The sequence below is a fragment of the Eubalaena glacialis genome, chromosome 9 (genome assembly GCF_028564815.1).
Source record: "Eubalaena glacialis isolate mEubGla1 chromosome 9, mEubGla1.1.hap2.+ XY, whole genome shotgun sequence".
NCBI lineage: Eukaryota > Metazoa > Chordata > Mammalia > Artiodactyla > Balaenidae > Eubalaena > Eubalaena glacialis.
In genome coordinates, this window is record NC_083724.1 from 118,359,550 (window position 1) to 118,382,041 (window position 22,492).

The 22,492-nt window shown below is 35.8% G+C and overlaps 1 protein-coding gene across 5 annotated transcripts; it reads right to left on the bottom strand.

Moving 5' to 3' along the window:
- Positions 1–3,205: 3,205 nt before the first annotated feature.
- Positions 3,206–22,442, bottom strand: CEP44 (centrosomal protein 44). Of its 5 annotated transcripts, none has more exons than XM_061199491.1 (12): positions 22,174–22,442; positions 19,916–19,963; positions 15,411–15,549; positions 12,677–12,824; positions 11,337–11,483; positions 10,835–10,957; positions 8,691–8,849; positions 7,503–7,709; positions 6,940–7,015; positions 4,383–4,507; positions 4,091–4,128; positions 3,206–3,307 (listed from the first exon to the last, which is right to left on the bottom strand). In XM_061199491.1, the coding sequence occupies exons 3-12, from the start codon at positions 15,497–15,499 to the stop codon at positions 3,265–3,267; spliced, it is 1,155 nt and encodes a 384-aa protein (XP_061055474.1). In that variant the 5' UTR covers positions 15,500–15,549; positions 19,916–19,963; positions 22,174–22,442; the 3' UTR covers positions 3,206–3,264. The 5 variants fall into 5 exon arrangements, with proteins under 5 accessions (XP_061055474.1, XP_061055472.1, XP_061055473.1 ...); XM_061199489.1 differs by having other exon boundaries at positions 8,691–8,852; XM_061199490.1 differs by lacking the exon at positions 19,916–19,963 and having other exon boundaries at positions 8,691–8,852; positions 22,174–22,249.
- Positions 22,443–22,492: the final 50 nt, after the last annotated feature.

Here is a 22,492-nt window from a genome sequence, read left to right on the forward strand (position 1 = left end):
GGGCTTCCCTGGTGGCGCAGTGGTTGAGAATCTGCCTGCCAATGCAGGGAACACGGGTTCGAGCCCTGGTCTGGGAAGATCCCACATGCCGCGGAGCAACTGGGCCCGTGAGCCACAATTACTGAGCCTGCGTGTCTGGAGCCTGTGCTCCGCAACAAGAGAGGCCGCGATGGTGAGAGGCCCGCGCACCGCGATGAAGAGTGGCCCTCACTTGCCACAACTAGAAAAAGCCCTCGCACAGAAACGAAGACCCAACACAGCCATAAATAAATAAATAAATAAAGACTTTCTCTCTCTTAAAAAAAAAAAAAAAAAGAGAGGCCAATCCACAGAGACAATCAAGACACATGTCTTTCAGGATTTCAACACCAAACGAATTGAAGAGCTCTGCCCCATGATTTAATAAGTTGATTACACTCCAAGTACATAGCAATTTAAGTGAACTGAAGGATTATATCTACAAATTAGGACTTACTAGGTGCCAGTTAGTGTTCCAAAATATTCAGCCTTCCTATCACTCTAATCCCCACCTTTCAACCTTCCTGGGTAACTAAAATTATGATTCTCTCCTTTTTCTTAACACCCATCTATAATGTATAATTCAAATAACTTATATATTCGGGATACTTATTCTGGTTCTTAATTTTAAAATGCTGAGTTGAATACTTTGCATTAAAAAATTTTTTTAATCGAATAATTTCTATTAGTGATTTAGTGGACTTCAGAGAAAAATAAGACATACATACTATACAGTACCCATTCCTACATGTATTAGAAATAAATAAAAAGCACGATAAAATGAGTATGGATTTTAAAAAATCCTCTCCCACCCCAATACATCTGCACGTTCTCAGTGTCGCTACTGCTTTCTTCACTCTTTGAGTGAGTAGTATAAACAACCTGACATTTTCACTAGGTGAACCTTGGGATTATTAAAAAGTAAAAATTAAATCTATAATGTTATTGGAGCTCAAAAAGTGTTGTAGCTTGTAAAACTGACAGGGTTCTTTTGCTCTTTAACGCTTCCCCAAGTGCCTGTCAATGATGTAAAGCTATGAGGAATGAGTAGCGTGAAACGCAGCTCCAAAGGCTTGAAGTTTTATTTTTTAGGGAATGTATTACATGTTAAAACATTACATTACAAAGCGTTAAAGTAAAACAAACAAACAAATATAGAACTACTTTTTCCAACTTCATAGTCCTTGGCTTTGCCTAGAATTTTCATACAGTTGACTTTACTTCTTCTTACTTCACCTTACGCATTCTTAGTGTTTCTATTTGACCTCTGTGCAGTTGTATTCACAGCGCACAGTACAAGTAGGGCCGCATCAGCTGCTGATGCCTTTGTGGGCAGTATAATACATTACCTTTCATCCCACTTATGGGAGAATTAAGGGGATGGAGTTAGTGAAAATTCCAGTTAACTACGGGTTTAATTATGTAGCTCCAAATCTCTCCAGGACCCCCCTCCCTTACTTTCTCAAGACCTTCAAGTTAATCAAAAGGGGCTGGTCTGTGCTTACCAACTACTAATTACCTAAGAGGGAAAATTTTTTCTACTATTTCTAAGAGAGTTAGAATAATAAATAATTGCTCTCTCTTCAATAACTTCAGTGAAGTCAAATTTGCTTTCTTTTTCCCCAAAGATTACGTTGTCAAAGTAGTACCGTGAGATTCTTTGTAAGTATAAATGTCTGGTGGTGTTATGTGTTGATGTCATTAGTTCCTGTTTAAGTTGTTAGATAAAAGTATGAAAAAAATTTGGATTCCAAATTTCCACTAGATAATATAAGACATCTTTTACTGTATTTTCAATAGAAACTTATACTTGGCACACTTAATATATATCAGGAAATTTAAAATGTTTAAAATCATCTAATTGGTATATACGTACACTAACATAAAGGAAAAAGGAGAGGGAGGGGAAAAAGAGACCGTGAGAAAAGAAAATGATCTTTTCTTCTCTCTTGTACAAAAAAGAAAATTTCAAAAACACTTCTTTTTAAAATTGGAATTGAGTTTTTCAAAAGGGAAAATATGATCCTATGTTTTACGGGAAATCACATATCTTAATAAAAGGTAAAATACTGGCATGTAAACCACAAGGTGGTGCTACAACTCCATGTTGATGCTGAATTTTTAGACGTTTAATTGACAAAGTAGTTTCTTTTGTAATCTCTTGATTTATAATTTTTTACAATTGGAAAAATAAAGCTAATTGGATTCATTAATTCTAGAAATGTTTACTGATACTAGTAAATTCAAAGTTGTATGCTAACTTCAAAAGTTCATAATTTTACAGTATGATGACTACACATGTACCTGTAGTAGAATATTAAAAATGCCTTCTTAAAAGTTATCTCTACTTAGAATTTTCACTTACTATTAATGTTTCATAGGTGACAAATATCAAATTACATTTATATAAACATAGGAATAAATAAAAGAATTTATCTAGTATTTTTAAATGAATTTCATTTTTCTCTTAATTTAACTTCCTCTAAGACTTTTTTCTCTCTCTAGAAAGACACATAACTTCCCATCATTTAAAAAAACAAGAAACAAAAAAACCCTCACTGTGTATCTTGTAACACAGGAATGGCCACCATCTGGGTCTGAGCCGCTGCTCTTCAAATGTGTTACGGAGTAGAGCACTAAAATACTCGGCCCATTTTCACCACTGTCCAGCCTGCTTTCAAATACAAAAGGAGAACCATGCCCTAACTTCCTCAACGTTAACTGCAAACGTGTTGCTGCCTTTTGACTGAGCGTGAAATAGCTGTATTTTCGTTGTATTTCAATCTCAATGAGCATATTTAACTTTTCACTGCAAGATGTTCGTCAGTACAGATGGCAAGATGGTTATGTATGAGAGCCTCCTGGGGACAATATGCAAGTCCCAGGTGGAGTGTTTCCAACTGGATGTAAACCATGGTCCTCAAGCCTATACTTTAAAAAACTACTTAGTACGCTGCCAACAAATGTCAACACAAAAATACAGTGCTGGAATGACTTCACGCTGCAAAAGAAACGTACTGGCACCTAAGTTTTCGTAAGAATAGTAAAACAGTAAAGCGGTATAATCACAGCACAAAAATATTTACGTATTTATTCAACATTGAATGAAAAAGCCAATATACCAAATGGAATTCAAATTCTAATAAAAATATTACAGTATACTAAAATTGCAGAGAGAACTCTTTAAAATATACAACATGTACAGGAGCCAAAGTCCTAGGGAAGTTCATGCAGAAAATTCTATAATTAGTGATTTGGACATTTCAGTAACTCTGCAGTGTCTTCAAACCTGGAATATAATACGTAAATAATATATTAAGTAAATAGCAAATTAATAGTGAGGCATAGGAATTAGGTTGCTGCAGTTATGCTTTTGAGCCTTAAATAAATTTCAGTGCTTATTTATAGGTAGTTACTGTTAATAAGTATACTATGGCCAGAAGGGGAGGAAAAACAACTAGAGTCAATTATGCGTCTTTAATTCTTGAAGCATAAGTTATTTCAGCACATCTCAAATTTCCAAAAAAAAAAAAATTATAGTCTTTTAAAGTAGCAGGCTGCATGATAATCTTACACAATTTCATTTCATATTTTCTTTCAACTGTTCTTTAAAAAAAAATCATGTAACTTCATATTTGTACTAGATAAAAGTATCATATTTAGTACTACCATACCAACAATTTTCTGAAAAGGACGAGCAATACTTTCACAATACTTAAAATGCCTCCAAACCATCCTTCTACGTACACAATTTAATATTTTGATAAAGTACTTATCAAAAATAGATAACTTCTTGATTAACTATCAACCAAAAATATCACTGCACTCTTTAATCTGCAATTAACTCCATTAACAATGTTTTACATCACTTGTTGGAAACAAAAACAGTGACTCGTCTCACAAACACATAACTGGAGGTGGATTTATTACCCACTGGAGTCCTGAAGGAGATTCCACACCTGACTGAGAGACCTTCAAGGTTTGAAACACACATGGACATTCTTTATATATTGTAATCCAACACAATTCCCTATAGAGATACGAATTTCTGTTGCCCCTTTCTGTTACTTACATTTTTTTCATCCTTTCCATTTTCTGGATTGTTGTTTCCTTTAATTTAAAAAGCAACAAATTTAGGCCATTTCTCAAAGTAAACCATAATCAAAGAAGGACCGTGAACATATAAAGCACAGTCTAAAACATTGCATTAAGTACCGTTTATTTATCACAAAGAATTTTTAAGAGATTAAGATTTACAGTTTCACTATTTTTCTTGCCCGTGGCTTCTACAACTAAATCTAATGCTTGCTCGTTCTCCTGACCTTACAAAGGAAATCCCCTAAGTAGTTGTCAGTTCTTCTTACCTCCGAAATCTCTCTCAAACCACAGTAATTAACAGTTGAGGCTCTGGGAGTTGAATCGGATGATACCATACTATAACCAGAGGACAAAGGAATATTTGCTTGCCTTTCCTCTTTGCTTTTTCTATCTGTGGAGAAATTAATTTTTAGGTTACCGTTTCCTTTCATAGTAGAGTCAAATATCTAAAATTGTATGTATAGAGGGAAGAAACGTAAACATCTCAATATAAAATGCCTATGGTCTAGATGAGTTTTTAATATTCTTTTAGGACAATGACCTGCATATGGAGATCTGGATGTTAAAAACTGGTCAATAAAAATCACAAAAAGTAATATTATCTTTATCATGATAGCAATCAATTGAATATGCAGGTTAATGTATTTTTACATAAGCTACTGATCCGTGTATATTCTTTTCTTAAAATGGTGGCAACTATTAGTAAAACTGACTATATGTACTTCCTAAAAATCAGGAAACATTCTACCCTGAGTTGATATGTATGGAAAAAAAATTGCTTAAAATTCAGGTTCACAGATTTATTACTCTAAAGAACTGAACAACTTTCCATTTCCAGTATCCTGATATTATTCAACAAACTGATGGCAAGTCTTTCCCACCATCGAACTGAACACAGAACATCACAGAGAAGACAAGTTCCTGCCCAACCAATCCCATAAGCCCTATGTTTTTAGTCCACGGTACATTTGGCTGCAAAAACAAGGCCAAAAAACAAACAAAACAAAACAAAAAAATCAGGTACCCATTTAAACTGGTTTACGTAGTTTAACTGTAAGCCTACACAGACAACCTCAGGCAGGGAACAAAGCGTTAGCACATGAGGACGCTGGTCTCTCATGAGGCCACAGTCTCTCCTGTCTCCTTCTCTTGCCTGTTTGCTCCATTCCTCTACTTACTAATGGGCATGAACTTCACCAAAAGCATTCCCAACTTAACATGATCCTCAGATCAGACTGGTGAACTGTCGCTCTCGACATCAAAAGGAATTCAAACCCTCTGCTTCCAGGTAGCATGGAGAGGTAAGGTGTAATGTGTCAGGCTTTATAAATTTGACTCAATTGATCCGGGTCAGATTATACATTTTTTGAGACTAGGTATTCAACTCATTCATAATCTATAATCCATTTCAGATAGTGGTCTATCTGCTCATCACTCTTAAGTCCTAGCATAAGACTAATGTGTTAAAAGTATGCTCTGTAACCTGTTATTTAAAAAGTACTAAGCCCAAACAGGTGAAATCGAACTTGGAAAAGGCAGTGTTCTGCAAATAGCAGGCTTCGGTATTCTTTCAATGCATAAAAACTTGATTTCTACCATATACAGATAGATACTGGTGACAGAAGCACAGACATTATGCTAGACAGACCATAAGATAAAGTTCTTGCTCTCAAGGATCTTAGAGTTGAGCTTTGAAATTTGTTGAGTAATGAATGAAGGATAAATGGAAAAAAGTCAACTTTTACCAAATCTGATTTGTAGTCTATAATAAATCTACTGCCAGAAGCAGCATCTCAAATAATTATATTTAATAACCTAATTATTGAACTTGTTTTCTGTGCAATGAAACTGGCACGTGCACTGAATATGTAGTGTTGAAGAGAAAACATCAAAGCTAATTTGTCTCTTTTCAAACATGTCCCATCATTCAACAGCTGTGTGGCCTTTGGCAGTTATTTAATCTCTCTTCCTCATCTGTAAAATATGGATAATAATAGCACTTATCTTGCTTTGAGAATTAAATGTTTTACTATCGCAGTTGGAACAGTGCAGGCCCGTAGTTACCACTACAATGTGTTGTTGTTAAATTGTTATACACATAGTAGCTGAAAGATTTAATGAGGTTAAACACCCACAGATTTAAAAATTTAGCTTCATTATGAATTCTCAACTGGACAAAATATCTCTTCTGCAAATATGATTTAATTACAAACACGACAAAATTTAGACCTTTGTCTTTTCAAAAAGTATAAGAATCAAAAAAATTAAAGCTTTAACTGAAAAGCAGCTCAGAAATCTTATACCTGCTGCTCCGTCACAATGAAAATGTCAGTAGCCTAGTGAGGTTAAGTGACACAGAGAAGATTTGTCCTAATTTTAGGTCCTTCTCATTTTATCACCATCAGTGAACTGTTGAAATGCAAGAGGTTTGTAACACTTTACAGGTTACTGACAAATGTGTTTTTTTTTCTCTTACATATATTATTTACATATGCAAAAGCTACTACTTAAGTTTAAATTAGAAACTTTGGAGGTCCATTTATTATTCTAAAGCACTTTGCAATTAAAAGAGTAAAACATCTCTAAAAGTTTGCAATTTTGTACACTGGAATTTATTCAACTACTACATGTAAGACATGTAAGTTGGCTTTTCTAGCAATCCTTGACTTATAGTCCGTAAGTTTGATATTTTCTTTGTTCTTAGGAGCTTTGCAATTTCTAAAAAAATAAGGTTTGAGGATAATTAAAATGACCAAATACTATAAAAACATTTTTGTGAAAACTCCTTACCATATCACCAATTCCAGTACGTCAAGAACTTACCCGGATTGAGACTATCCATGTCGCTACTAGAAGCACAGTCTTCACTCATCTCATTAAACTCTATATATTCATCATTCTGGAATGATACAGTTTAGTATTTAGAATAAAATAAAAATATATGTTCTCATTTTATGCTCTTACTGCTAAGCATAAAATATATAGATGACATAATAAATACTTACTTTTGATTATTTTATTTACAAGCAAAACATAAATATCCCTACATATAAAAAATGAACTTTTAAATGTGGAAGGAGAGAGAAAACTTGAATCTACTAACTTTCTAGGAAGGAAAGACAGACTAGGACCAGAAATGACATAACTGTCTCTAAAAGCTCAGCTTACAAGTCTGTCAGATTATCTTATTTGATGAAGAAAAAAGCAATAGTCACAACAACCATCACCAAACAGGGTGTTCCTAAACAGGACTTCATCCCAACTGAACACTTCCCATTACCTAAGTATTCTCTTATTTAACATTCCAAATAAGAGAATAATAATGAACAAAGGAATTACTTTATTGTATCCTGAGATATTCTATAAATGTAAAGGAAAGAAAATACCTTTTTAGATAAAAGCATTTCTGTTTCAAGAAGAGTGACACGACTTAGAAGATCAGCCCAGGTTTTTTCATTCACCATCACTTTCCCTTTCATTTTTTCTTCCAAAGATTCTAATCTACTTTCTATGCAAGTCAGTTTCTTCAGCTTTTCTTGGCATTCAGCAAGCATAGTCTGTAGTGCAATAATCTCAGGATTGACTTCTGTATCCTAAAATGATTAGAAAGATTAAAAATATTACGCAGATTAAAATTCCTGTAATTCAGTGTATTCCCATTTCCACGTGTTGTTTCAATAGTTACAACAGGCAGGACAGCATGAGAGTTAAGAGTGCTACTTCTGGAGCAGGCACCTTGGACACTTAAACTAGTTCATGCAAGATGCCCGATGCCTCAATTTCCTTAAATAAAAAAAAAAAAAAGATGACAAGAGTGCCAACTTCATTTGGGTCTTGTAAGATTAAATGGATTAATTTGCATAAAGCTCTTAGAACAGTATCAGTTTGTACAATAAAACTGTAAGTAACTAGCTTCTTATAACTAGATCTAGCAGAAAGCTAAGAGGAAATGACCGAGAAATGAGATTGTTCCGTTTGCTATAAACAGGAAGTAAGCCTAATGGTCATCTGGTAGTTTTTAAATGCCAACTGTATACCAACATGTATAGAAGTCACAAGACATAGAAGACGGACAGAAAAAGAAGTTTTAACAGAAGCAGTAGAGACGAGACACTATAATGGGGTCTGTGGCAACAAAGTAATAGCAATGATATTCCGAGAGAGAGAGAGAGAAAAGGACAGCAAGGGCCCCAAAAGGAAAATGAAAAGGTGGTCATGCACCATTTTTTTCCATTCATCAATATGGGGAAGAGGTGATAAAGAACCTTCACTAAACAAAGTAGTATATCTCTATCTCTCACCAGACTGTCAATTCCTTGAAGTCAACTCCTATGTCTTATTCATCTTTGCATTACCCATGACACCTCTCCTAGTACCCTAAACATAAGCAGCAAATAATATCTTTTGAATTATATTCAGTAAGACTTATTGATTCTTAAGTAATGGTAACAAAGGTAACATGTCATCATCAATAATTTAAAAGGCTAGAAATGTTCCAAAGATTAGATCTGAAATAATCATGTATATCAAAGCAAGAAATATTGGCATCTGTTAAAGAAGTCCCAGATTCTTACTTGCTGCTCACACTTAATTTCAGGAACCTGTAATTCAGGAATCTTTATTTCAGCAGCCTTTAAGTCACAAATATCAAATGCTTCATTAACATCTGTTACTGTATCTTCAGGAATGTTAGCACCATCTTCATTGTACAGATGCCGGATCACCACAGCTTTCTTCTGCACAGAGAAAAACATGTCAGAGATGCTTCCGTGTTCTCCACCATTATTTTAAACATACATGTAGTAATTTTTCAAAAGAAACATCCTATCTTCCATTTAAGATTTACAGAAGTTTAAATTACCACATATGCATATACCAAATATTACAAACTTATTATTTTAGGTGTGATGATACAATTGTGGTCATGATTTTTAAAAAGCATTCTTATATTTTACAAAAATATTGAAATACTTATTCATTGATGTCTGGGACTTGTTTCAAATGGTTTCAGGTTTGGGAGAAAAGATGTTGGGAAAAGTGGTTACAATTAAGATGAAACAAGATTAGCAAAGAGTTGACAAATTGCTGAATCACAGAATGGATACTTTTGTACAGGTTTGAAATGTTCCATAAGAAGAAGTTATTTTTAAAAGGTTAACACACTATTCACAGGTAGATAATCAAGAACTGGCCTTATGAGTAGGACTCATTAAAATTTTTTTTTTTTCTATTAAACAAACCACAAAACATAAGACTGTCAACAACAATTCAAACTAAGGGAAAGTCCTGAGAGTAAAGGCACCAGGTCAAACCGCACTTACGTAGGACTCTTCTGCCTACTTCCTTTTCTATGGGCAATCTGCGTATGAACATGAACTCAGCACATGTGACAAAGAAGTCACAACTACCACCCCAGAGAAGGCACTGGGGAGGAGACAACTTGCTTCAGTATTGACTCAGTTTTTCATGTAAACAAAGGAATGCACTTACTACTCCAACTTTTCTAAACTGGAATACTTTTAATAACTATTCAGATTTCTGAGAATTAAGAATTTGATGCAATTTACAGAATTTTGATGGATAACAAAGGAAACATTATTTTACGAAAATTAAAAAGTCTAATGTCTTCAAATTTTGTATCTTCCTTTGTTAGGACAATGTAGATCACCCCTCAGCCCCCATACTGAAATAGAAGATTGAAAAATGCATTCAGTTCTATCAACTCATACTTGGTAAGTCCTTACAATGGACCTAATCCTGTGCTAAGCACAAGGAATATAAAAAAAAATCAGTATAAGAAAATCCCTGTTTAGATCAATTCTAGTTGGGAAAGGATACAAGACACTTACATTCCTTTTCATATTGCCCTCATCATCTGGAGCAAAACCGGCATATTTTTTTTTTTAAAGTTACTGACATAAGAGCCTTTTTCTTACAGTTAAATGTCACTACTTTTTATAATGGCATAAAGTATAAATATCTTCACAGATTCTGTTTATATAACTCATATTTTGAATTGGGGAAAAATAATTCCCTAGATTTTACTTCAGCCAAAAAATACATTCCTTTATCTAATGACACATCGGTTATTCATCTGGTAGTCTATCCTTCAATCTCAAAGGGCTTGCCCAAGGTGGAAGACAGCTGAAAGTATATTTACCATTATAAAATAATATTGTGGCTTCATTTTCCCTTGGAGATGGAAAAACTATCCCTAAAGGCACTGGACTCATTCAGCCACAGGTGCTTGAAGCAGACAAGGGCAGGGAAGATATCTACCAACAAAGAGAAAATATTCAAAACACTACCCCAAAACCAGATTATAGATTTAAGGAACTATCAATCATTGGATAATTCACAGTCCTGGTATAGAAATATGAATGTATGTAAATCATGACCTATCACTGTAAGTAAAGGGAGGGTCTTTAGGAAGACTAGATACATAATTCCGTGCAAATGTTCATGATCGCAAGAGGCAGAATTAAAGATTAGAAATATAAAGAGAAAGCCTGTTCAATTGTACGTTTCTATCCTCTTCTTGTAACTTTAGGAATGTTCCCAGATAATATATGATATGCACTGTTAAAAATCCTTACACTCTAATGTCCAAGCAGAATGTTTTACCAGATGCTAGTCAGAAGAGTGAACCTTGTACGTTGGATTGACTAGGTAGGTAACACTTAACACTACACGACACATTCTCTTTGTATTTTCCCACCTTTCCTGAAGTCATAAACCTGCCAGTGACGTCAATGCCCACAGGTTCAGTTGATGTCTTCTCAGCACCTGAACAAGGTTCTGACTTAGCAGAACTGATTTTTTTTCTTTGTTGTGATGGAGTCTAAAAAAAAGGTATTAAGATGTCATAAATTGTGTGGGCAAGCATGATGTATATATTAAATTCCTCTATCACTTAAATTTTCATATGAAATGTGACTGCCAAATAATGCCGAGTCTAATGAGACTACATGTCTTTTGAAAATTACAAAGTGATGAAAATGTATTATGTTTGAACTATTAGTTTAGGACTAGTAGCTCCAAGTCACAAGTGTGCAAAAACAAGTCACTAGTATTTAAAGCAAACATCACGCATTGTAAGGTTACCCAGACCTGTGAATAGTGCAGTAATTGCCCTATGCATTCATTTGCTGACTAGGGTATTGACTTATACATTAAAATATAGCAACTTAGCCTAAGTTAAAATCTATTAATAAAATTACCTTCTCAGGACCACTCAACTCCTTGTGCTTTTTCATCACACAATTCAAAATATCACATATAATTTGGATTTTCCATTCTGCAAATCCACATTGGAGAAACTGCTTTTTCGTCAAGATTGGTTTATAATTAAATTGATCACGAAGAAGCTGTTAAGAGGACACAGATCAATGTAATAATTGGGAGCAACTTCTTTCAAAAATCCCAAATTATAAATGACCACCTGGTCAGGGATGTACTGCCATTTTTGAGGAGAGAGAGGAGAGGATTAAGCCATTATATATCGGACACTAAAGAAACCTGTAGGGGTGCTGTGAGTCCTGACCAGGTAGGAGAACAGGTAGGAAACAGTTAGCTAGGGATGTACCAGAGTATAGATAGCTGTCCAGAGAGATGGAAAAAGATATAAAAAGTTCAAATATCCTCATAGGTACTTAAAAAAAAAACAAAACAAAACTCCTTAGCTCGCTGAACAAGATTACTATAGCAGATATCAGAAAACCACAGTTCTATTTGTTTATAGAAATCATGACTTGATTTTTAGACAAGTCGGTAGGCTACTGAGTTTCGATTTCTCATGTATAAAATGAGAGATACAGATTAAACCAGTAATTTTCAAAACCTACTCTGTGGACCCTGGGATTTCCTAGAAGTGCCTCTCAGGCTTCCATGGAAGCTTTCTGGGGTGAGAGACAAAGAAAGGGAAAATTAAACAGAGACTATATTTAAAGGCTACCATTTCATCAAACTCTACCTAAAAAAGAAAAAAAACAAGATTTGATTTGATAAATGGGTTTTACTATTTTTTTAAAAAGGTTAAGAAAACCACAGTACGTGAGCAAAAATGAATGATACAAAGTAGGGTTCTGAAAAATCAAACATGAGATTAAGTTCAGGATACATATAGTACAAGTGCAGGTACTAGAGTAGATAATAAGACATGGTTTCAGACCTCAAGGAACACAAGTTGTTCCAACATAAGTTGTAGTTCCTTCTTATAAACAATTAACTCACAATTTTCTGAACCACAAACTTTACTCACTAAAACCACATTTCTCTCTAACTTCTGCCAGTATACCAAATTTTACTAAAATGTGATATAAAAAAGGCAAATGATAACCAATGACAATTACCAGTCCACATATTTGTTAGAGTATGAAACATACAGCAAACTTGAATTGCATCTTGATTATAACAGGGACTGCATTTACATGAGATAAATGCATCTGAAAATACTCCGTCAACTATGTATGCGGCATATATTTGAGTTATAATAACATTAATCTTAAGAAAACCATTCAGTGACTTCTAAAAGAATTATTGTTTCATAAATTCAAAATACCTTGTAGACAGTATCTATGAAGCGTAAGTCATTCTTTGCTATGAGCTCTACATTGGAGTCCACCAGAAGTTCTGCTACGTAAGGTGAATATGAGGTAAGGGAATAGCTGATGATGGGCAGAGAGGCTGCTGTGTCTCCCTTTACCAAACTGTTAGGAAAAACAGAAAAAGATTTTTAATAAGCTTAATTCCACAAAGTTGGATAATTAGGGAAATAAAAGAAATGCTGTCAAAAACTCATAATTTAACACAATAGCCATAATAATTAGGTGATGCACAAGACCCTTTAGATTCCATCCCCTACTCTAAACCAGTGTAGGCAAATTAACCATGAAACAAAAACTCTTTAGTACCAACAGTCTATTTACCACAGTATTGATTGATTTTCCAAAGCTTAGCCTTACTCGATCTACTCCATTTTCTCCTACTAATAAAGCAAATGTACGGCCTTACAGTACACAAGTAGGCTTTATGGTTTTGCAAACACTTCTCACATTACCTCACTTGCTCTTTATCACAAAGGCAAAGGGAAAATATTAGGAATTCTAAGTTACAGATGAGGAAAACAGGGCTGGAAAAGGTATCAACTGTGACTAGGCTGACCAGTTTACTATCTTCCCCTGACATCAGGCCCATTTGGAATCTACCTTATTAGCTTACGCTAATTCCTCCAGCCTAGAAAGGTATCCTACTCTTCTGTTATCTGTCATTCATTCTTTATGAATCATCAGTCAAATCTCAAGCCTTCCATGAAGCCATCTTTCTGATCCACAAGGATCTCTCTCAGAACGACTCCCCAGGTGTTCAGTATCTGATACCTGATGCTCTGCCTTGTACTGTTGTCTAATTGTCTCCACACACAGATCTTGTTTCTCAAGGAGAAGTGCCTTCACTGATTCTCTCACAACAAAGCACAGAAAGTATTTGTTCACCTGATGCGATAATGTACTTACTTAGAACATTTGTTTTCCACAAAATTCAAACATATACATAAATCTCCCCATCCCTGCCCAATTTTTTTCAATAAGGCAGGGAACAAATATGATAAGATTATATTTTGTTTTTTGCAGGACAAACATAAATTGTTTCTCTTTTATGTTTATGGGTAAAATTATAATTTACCCAATGAGAAAACTGCTCTAGCAACCTTGTCTCTCTGTAAGACAGTTCAAAACAGGAAATGAAAAAGTACGTTTTTAGAGCAAAATGTGTCCATTTTATCCACATTATGAATAGAAAACAGCCAGGTCTGCATTTAATACCTCTTATGTTAAACAATCTCAAAAATCTTGGTTACCTAGTTTCTAAGGACTTAGACTAGAAACAGTAAGAGAAACAGATATTATAAACTGACAGGCCAACACGAAAAACAGCAAATGTCAGGAAAAAATTTTAAAATGGCAAAAAGTATAAAGAATCAAAATACGCGGAGGGTGTATTTGTATGTGTATGTGTGCGTGTCGGATCGGGGAGAGCAATCTGAAGCAGCAGCGAGTAGCACTGCCCATCTCAATAAACCCTGCAGACATTACTATCTTATAAGATAATGTAAACTTGTTCTTAATGATACTCTTGGGTCAATAAGAAAATCAAATGTTTGAATGTTGTATTCAGAAGACAGGAGAATCATCAGTATATTTTAGAATTATTCCTATCCAAAATGTCTTTTAAAATGTTAATACTTAAAGTGGGAAGAAGAAAACTTGGCTACTCAAACTGATTCAGCCGCTGCCAGTCTGGATAGTAGAGATTTCCCTGTTTTGAGGAACCAATATATGACTGGTACACACTGTGGGAGCAGACTAGGGAGTGCCTTCTGCGTCTCACATATGATGCTCGTAATAACAGTCACCAGAGCCAAACTTTCCCTAGTCTCCTCACTATCCATTCACTCGCAGCCTTCTCTTGGTTAGCTTTCCCTAGTTTACAAGACTATCTAGGATTCTATTGGGTTAAACCAACCCAGTTTCACGCACTACTTGAACATATGCCTAATCTGGACTTGTCCCTCGACACAGTCATTGAATAAATGTCTAATTAGCTTCTAAGATGTGCCAGGCAGTTCTAGATGTGGGGGGCTGCAGTGAACTAAACAAAAGCCCCAGGTGTCAGGCTGCATTCTAGTGGGGGGAACATTTAACCAGTCAGCCATCCCAGGGAGGAAGAAAAAGAGATATTAAACGATAAGAGGATGATGGGAGTACCGTATTAGGTTGGCAGAATTAGAGAAGAAATGTACCTTGCGACATTCTACAAAGGCGAGTAAGTCACATTTGGAAAGTGGAAACTAAAGCAAAAGGTTTAAGTGAGATAGCTTAATAACAATCTTCAAGCATGGTATAAATTGTCATAAGAAATCTATTAACTAGAATCTTCCAAATCAAAAAGGAATACCACCCAACTAAATGTGCGAGGGTGGTAAATTACAGAACTAATGAAATCCATTACACTTCCATGAGATTAAACGTTGTACAGAGACCACACCTGATTCTAACAATATTGTGCCTCTACTTCTAAAAGTTGTTTTAAATCTCTTGAGTTGGAATTTTTCATTAATTCCTACTTAGAAACAAACTCCTTCCTAACTGCTTTCTAAAATACCTTCGTCATTTCAAGGAAAAAATTTAAAGGACCCAGATAAAATCTGGATTTTTATTTAGATACTCCCCTCATGTCAAGCATTACCTCACATCATTACTGAAAATAATACAAAGAAGTTTGATATTGTAGCTCACCCTACACAATCCACCTCTCTAGGATAATTTAGCGAGCGAAGCACTTGTTCTAGGTTCCGTAAGCTTCTTTTTAAGTCACCTGTTGCCATTATTTAACATTCGATTCAGCTCCAGCTTTGGAAATTATCTAATTTTTCACCTAAAAAAAAAAAAATCCATGAAACACTGTTCAACTCTTTGTATTTTTGAAGCTTCTCTAATTTCTTTTGTTTAATCTCATACACACTTACCATATTTATCTTAGTTATTTCTCCCCTAATTTATCTTCCCTACTGGTCTAGTACTGTCTTGTATCGTCCATATATCCCTGAATGTCAGGTGCACTTTTCCCCTCAATATTTTTTCATTAAAAAAATAAGTTTGCCTTATGTTCATCTTCTAAGAATGTGTCTGATATTATATGACACTCTCCCAAACACTTAATGGTACAACAAAGTACAATTTGGGAAGACATATCACCCTAAAATAATCTCCATCAATGGCTATTTTGGATGCTTATAAAGGGTACATAATAAAAATCAGTAAGAAATGGAGACAAAGAAATTTAGCATAGATTTGGTCAGTATTCCCAGGGTTCTGAACTTACATAGTTGTAAATCAGATCGTTTGCTTAAAAAATAAAAATAGATAAGTTAAAAAAAATTCAGAATTCAGCTGATTAAATATGGCAGCTGGTTAAATGCATGTTACCTTCATTCCCTTTTCTAAACACCACTAAAATGTAAGTAAATGATTAGAAACCATATATACTCATCAGGGTAAAGAAAAATAGAGGGGATTCCACATGACAAAGGATGTGTCAACAAAATTTTGGAAGATGGAAAACAGATGGATGAGTGATAACCAACCTAGCAGAGCAAAGGTAGGTCAATCCCATCCTCCTATTTAGGAGGAAGCCAACAACAGCAACAGGTTCAGAAATGAGGGGACCTGATACTTCTGAAAGGCTGAAGGGTAAGGCCAGGGCCTTGAAATAAGAATGATTATTTGAAAGTCCGTATAAGAAGCTGCTGAACCCTAGATTTTCACTTTCCCTCTGCTTCCCCTCCCACTCCCCCAACCCCAGACACATATAACTTGCTCAGCTAGGCAACTACCTCTGATTCCCCAGGTTTAGCAATGAGTTTTTAGAAAATATCACCACAACCCATAAAAAAATTGAGTTGGAATTCATTAAGATTAAACTTCTGTTCTACAAAATACACCGTTAAGAAAATGAAAAGACAGTCTGCAGACAGAATATTTATAAAACACATACTGGATAAAAGACTTGTTTCCAAAGTATACAAAGAATTCTTAAATGTAAGAGTAAGAAAACAAACAACCCAATTTAAAAACGGGCAAAATATCTGAAAATCTCATTAAAGAAGATACACAGATGGCAAATAAGCATATAAGATGTTCAACATCAAATGTCTTTAAGTAATTACAAATTTAAAAAATGATACCACTGCATATCTATTACAATGGTTAGAATCCAAAAAACTGACAGTACCAAATGCTTATGAGCGTACGCAGCAACAGGAACTCTCATTTTTGGTGGGTGGGAACGCGAATCGCGTAGCCATTTTGGAAGACAGTTTGGCAGACTCTTACAAAGCTAAACACCATACAATCAGCATTCGTGCTTATAGTTATTTACCCAAGTGATTTGCAAATTTAATGTACATACAAGATACTGCACGCAAATGTTTACAGCAGCTCTGTTCCTAATCACCCAAAACTGCAAGCAATCAGGATGTCCTTCAATAGCCAGATGAATTTAAAAAACGAACACATCCATACAACACGACATTATTCAGCAATAAAGAAAGAGCTATAAAGCCACAAAAAGACATGAATGAACCTTAATACATATTGCTAAGCAAAAGGAACCAGTCTGAAAAGGGTACATATTGTTTGGTTTCCATTTTACGATATTCTGGAAAAGGCAAAACTGTAGAGACAATAAAAACTATAGAGATCACGGCTGCAAGGATTCAGAGGTAAGAGGGAGGGTCACATACAGCTAATGTGCAAAGCTACCTCACAGAGGGGGTGGATGGAAAAGCTGCTAAGTAACTTTGGGAATGAGTGGAGCCTGTGAGACTAAAGGCAAAATGAGCTGCACAGAAACACTGTACTCTAGTGTATAAAGTTGTTTCCCATGTACGTATGAGTTAATTCTACATATATGCTGAAATTGAACAATTAAGTAAATGGATGGCTAAATAGTAGAAGCCAGAATTCTCACTGCTGGAGTGGGAATTTACAGATAAGCAAGGGGACGAGATTGGAATGAGCCATGCCTCATGGTTTAGAGTTAGACACGCAAGTATGAACTCATGTTTAGCTTAATATAGATGCAGAATATATGTAATGCTGGCTCCCTGGAGAAATGGCCAATTCTAGGACTGGGGCAGGAAATATACGAGATGAGCCTGAGGCATTATATAATTCTAGAATGTAAGAAATTACACACAAAACAAACAAACCAATCCCACACGTATGTCACAGGGACACAGGAACCAAATGCAACAGCTTCCAGTGGTCAAAGCTGAAACAATTTGAACAGCAAAAACAACAAAATCAGGCATTTGATAAAATTCAACATTTAGGATATAATTCTTAGGACATTAGGAATAGAAGGGAACTGCCTGCAGTCATCTACAGGATAGCTACAAAAAATTTACTGCAAACATCATATGTAAAGGTGAAGTATTGAAAGCTTTCTTCCTGAGACTGGGAAAAGGCAAGCTTATCCACTCTCACCATTTCTATTCAATACTGTACTAGAGGTCTTAGACAGTACAAAAATACAAGAAAAAGAAATAAAAGGAATAAAGACTAAAAAGGAAGAAATAAAAATGTCATTAGTCACAGACAACATAATTGTATTTGAAAAAATCCAAAAGAAATCAAATGAATTTAGCACGGTTGCTGGACAGCAGGCCAATATACAAGTATCAATTGTATTTCTCTGTATTACCCAAATAATTTCTAAATTATGTTTAAATATGTTAAAAAAATATGTGTAAATAATTCACTAGCCTCCAATATCATAAACATGTGAATAAATCTAAAACGGATCTGTAAGACCTCAAAACAAAAAAAACAGAAAACTTCATTGAGATAAATTAAAGAAGCCCTAAATAAGAGGTCTACATCCTGAGCAAGGATTTAAAGACTCAATAGTCGATCCATAATTCAATGTATTCCCTCCATGCCATGCCTCCCCAAAACTCCCTGCAGTTTTTTAAAGGTGGAAATTGACAAGCTAATTCCAAAATTTGCATAGATATGCAAAAGATAAACAATAAATAACACAATGCTGAAGAAGACCAAAACTGGAAAATTCAACCACTGGATAATGAGACTCATTATAAAGTTAAATTTAGAATTATTGAAAATATCTACAAACAGAACAATGGAATGGAATAACGCACAGAAATAGACCGTGCATACATTGACACTAGACTTATGACAAAGTTGATGCAGAGTAGCCCTGGAAAATGGATGGTCTTTTTCAATAAATGGTACTGTGTCAACTGAATATCCAAATGGGATAAATAAATCTTGACCCCTTGATGTAAAGGGTACCTCACATCCTTCATAAATAATTCCAGGTTTGTTGTTGAAGATCTACATGCAAAATGTAAGACAAATAGGCTTTCTGGAGATCACAGAGTAGAATATCTTTATGATCTTCAGGTAGAAAAAGATTTCTTGTCTTATAACTGATAAAATGAACCACATTAAACCTACTAACTTCTGTTCATCAAAAGATACCCTTAAGAGAGTGGAAAGAAAAGCCACTGAGTGGAAGTTGATACTGTCAATATACATAACCAACAAAAAGATTCATAGCTAAAAGAAAACCCTATAAAGTAATAAGAAAAAGAAAGACAACTCAATAGAAAAATGGTAAAGAGATCTGAACAGGAACTTTACGAAAGAGTAAATGTGAAAAGATACGCAACCTCATTAATCATTAGGAAATCACAGAGTAAATCCAAAATGTGAGGTTGCAGAGCATTTGAAACAAACCACAATGCTGTGAAAGGGTAAATTAGTACAATTACTTTGGGAAACTTATTAGTGGTATCTACTAACATACTCAGGGCCCATGAAACAGGAATATGATGCCAATGAATACAAATAACAGAATACGTGTGTACATTTATGTGCACCAAAAGACATGAACAATATTTGGGATTTTAAATTAATTGGTTCATTTTTTTAAATCTCAAAGAAAATGATACCATGGAATTATATTTTTAAATGACTCATTTTATTGCATGGGGTAGGGCTTTCACTAGATTCTCAAAGGAGGTTATTCCCAAGGGAGCTTCCTAAACTAAACAGGTAAATAAATGGTTAAGAACTTTTGCTAGAAAGAGACAAAGGGCGTCTAAACTGTAAGTCAATCAGCCAGTGAGGCAAAGCTCAATAACACACTTAAAAATAGCTAGTATTTGTAACTGTCCATGGACACTTCATAGAAGGAGAATAATACATAACAATACCTTGAGTACTGAATCCTCTGGGAATGAAGCTCCTCTAAAATGAAGTCACTGACATTAAAAACAAAACAGAACAACCCATAAATCAGGTGAAGTAGAGTTAGTACGGTCATTTCTCCCTAGTCAACATCCCAGCAGCTGCCTAGGATACAAATCACCTGCTTACACACCTTTCCTATATCTATATATAACCAGAGGTGGGCTAGCAATTTGCAAAATCCTAAATTTAGTAAGCTTTCTAGTTTAAGCCACTGGCCACCCAGCTCTGTACCCTTTCCTCCTCTTAAAGAACATAGAATCTTCCTGTTCCAAGCTTCCTCTCCTTTATCAACACGGTAAAGAACATGTTACTGAATATACTTTTAAATGCTCACGCGTGGGTTTCAGTCAATATTTTTCAGCCAATCAATTACTTCAACTAAACACATGTTTAGGCAGAGGGAATTTCAAGTAGTGTCAAATGGGAGGGAACTAGAAAAAAGAGGAAGTGATCCTAAAAATCACATTCTACAATATACTGGCCAAGAAGGGTAAACCTTCTTTAACATCTTTTAGGATGACTGGGGGATTTATGTGCATATGGAAGCGGTTAAAGATGACTTCCCAAGACCAGCCTTTATTTCCCTGGGAAAGACAAAGTGGGAACTAATCTGGCTGTTGAATGCAAAAAATATATATTCTTGGGTGTTGCCCATGGCCAATACAGTAGGTGTTAGCTTGTTTTAAGTTCCAGACCCACGTATCGTAACACAATTCTTCTAAGGGGACCTTTTCTCCTAAGACATTCTATAACTTTAATATAAATTTTATCTCTTCCCACAGACTTCCTTTAATCCTTTCAGATATATGTTCCATCTTTGTGGTACATGGAATTTTTGTTTTATTTAACACTTTACGGTATCTTTCCATCCTTCCTTTCTCTGAAGTCCTGTAACATATACCAATGTCTCATTATTTCTACCTTTGGTAATGGAATTTCTGACAACAAAGTATGTCCCTGGAACACATCCTTTTCAGTACCAGCAGAATAAATATTCTGAAGAAGAGTAAGATACAAGTACAGCTGGGATCTGTAGGTGAAGGAGATAAGTGATAAACAGGATAGAAAAAATAAAGAGTATTTTAGAAAAAAATTACAGCTACTGCTCTACATTTTTATGAAAGCCTTTACTGTTCTATTATAAAACTGAAAAAAACACTAGAAATTAAGACATTAAAAAAAAAGCCAATTTAGGACTTGTGCACATTTTAACATAGTAGTTTCAGACATGAAAAGTAACTTTTTAAGAAATCGCTTAACATTTTCGCTTTATAACCCTTATAAAAAGAAATTAAAAGACAAAAGCATATATCACTCAGCTTGTAGCACAGATTCAACCATTAAGATGGTCTCAATATTGCTTCCTAGCTTCCTCCAGAGAGTTCTCTGCTACTAGTTACGTCTGCCCCACTGAATTTATTACAGGAGACATCGTGGAAATGGTATAAAATAGCATTTTTAAGATTTTTAATCTAGTTGAATCTCACTGCTGTTAGAGGTCATTAAATGATGCCTCCCAATGGAATGCCATTGAACTCAGTGATTTTTGTTCAGAATGAAGCAACTACACCGACTGGTGTAATGATGACGGTCGATGGCTAAGAGTTTGTGACAGCTCATAACGCTAAATATTATCTATCAAAAATAGAGGAGAAAATTGGGGAAAACGGGGAGTAAGGGTCAAGTACATAACTCTGTAGGATGCTGTGTTTACATATAAAACCGTTAAAAGGTTTGTGGATAATTTTAGAAAAATAGTCTACTACAGCCCTAATTCCGGAATCCAAATTTCAAGATTGATTTTTTTTTACAGTAAGGGAAAAATCTATAGTCCTGCAGGAAAGTGGAGAAACACTGAAACACTAGGGAAATGTAAAGCAAGGGAAACATCAACTATTCTCAGCTCTTCCTTCTCATCAGCCGGATTGCTCCTCAGCTCAGAGGCTCCAACAGCAGGAATCGGTCCGTCTAGGACTTCCCCACCCTAAGTCACAACCTGATCTGAGAAGATGAGCTCTTCCCACTTCGTCGTTATCAAAAGGATATCCCAGTCGGGTTCATGGGCAAGGCACGTCTAGCGCTCTCCTCCCCTGCACTTGATTTAAAAGGATGAAAAGGCAGCCCTGGTCACTCGTCCCAGCCGGGGCCTCGGTTAGGGCAGCGGAGAGAGGCGACCCCGGCCCATCCCGGGGCGCAGCCCCGCCTGCTCCCCCGCGCTCACCCAGCAGCGGCCGAGCAAAGAACGGGCTCCAAAGGCCTCCGGCCCCGCACAACGGACAGAGGAGGTGGTAGCATGTGCAATCCGAGAGCCCCGGGAGCCCAGCCTCCAGCAACGACTCCCTGCGGCCCGACGCCGATGCTGGGGCGCGCTTCTCCCGCCGACCGTTTGTATTCGGAGCAGCGGGTGGAAGCCCGCCACGCACCGCGGCAGGACCTTCCAAGCTGCCGGCTCCCCTGCGCTCCTGGATTCCCCGCTGCAGATTCCACGGCACGTTCGTACAGAGCCCTGGGAAAACTGACCCTGCCGAGAGTCTTTTCTA

Excerpts from the sequence above, each read along its gene's own strand:
- CEP44 (XM_061199489.1), bottom strand. The coding sequence starts at position 15,499 with ATGGCAACAGGTGACTTAAAAAGAAGCTTACGGAACCTAGAACAAGTG. Across the intron at positions 10,958-11,336 it reads AGTTGAGTGGTCCTGAGAAG|ACTCCATCACAACAAAGAAA; the intron begins GTAATTTTATTA and ends CCTTTTTTTTAG. Across the intron at positions 8,853-10,834 it reads GGTTTATGACTTCAGGAAAG|AAGAAAGCTGTGGTGATCCG; the intron begins GTGGGAAAATAC and ends TTCTCTGTGCAG.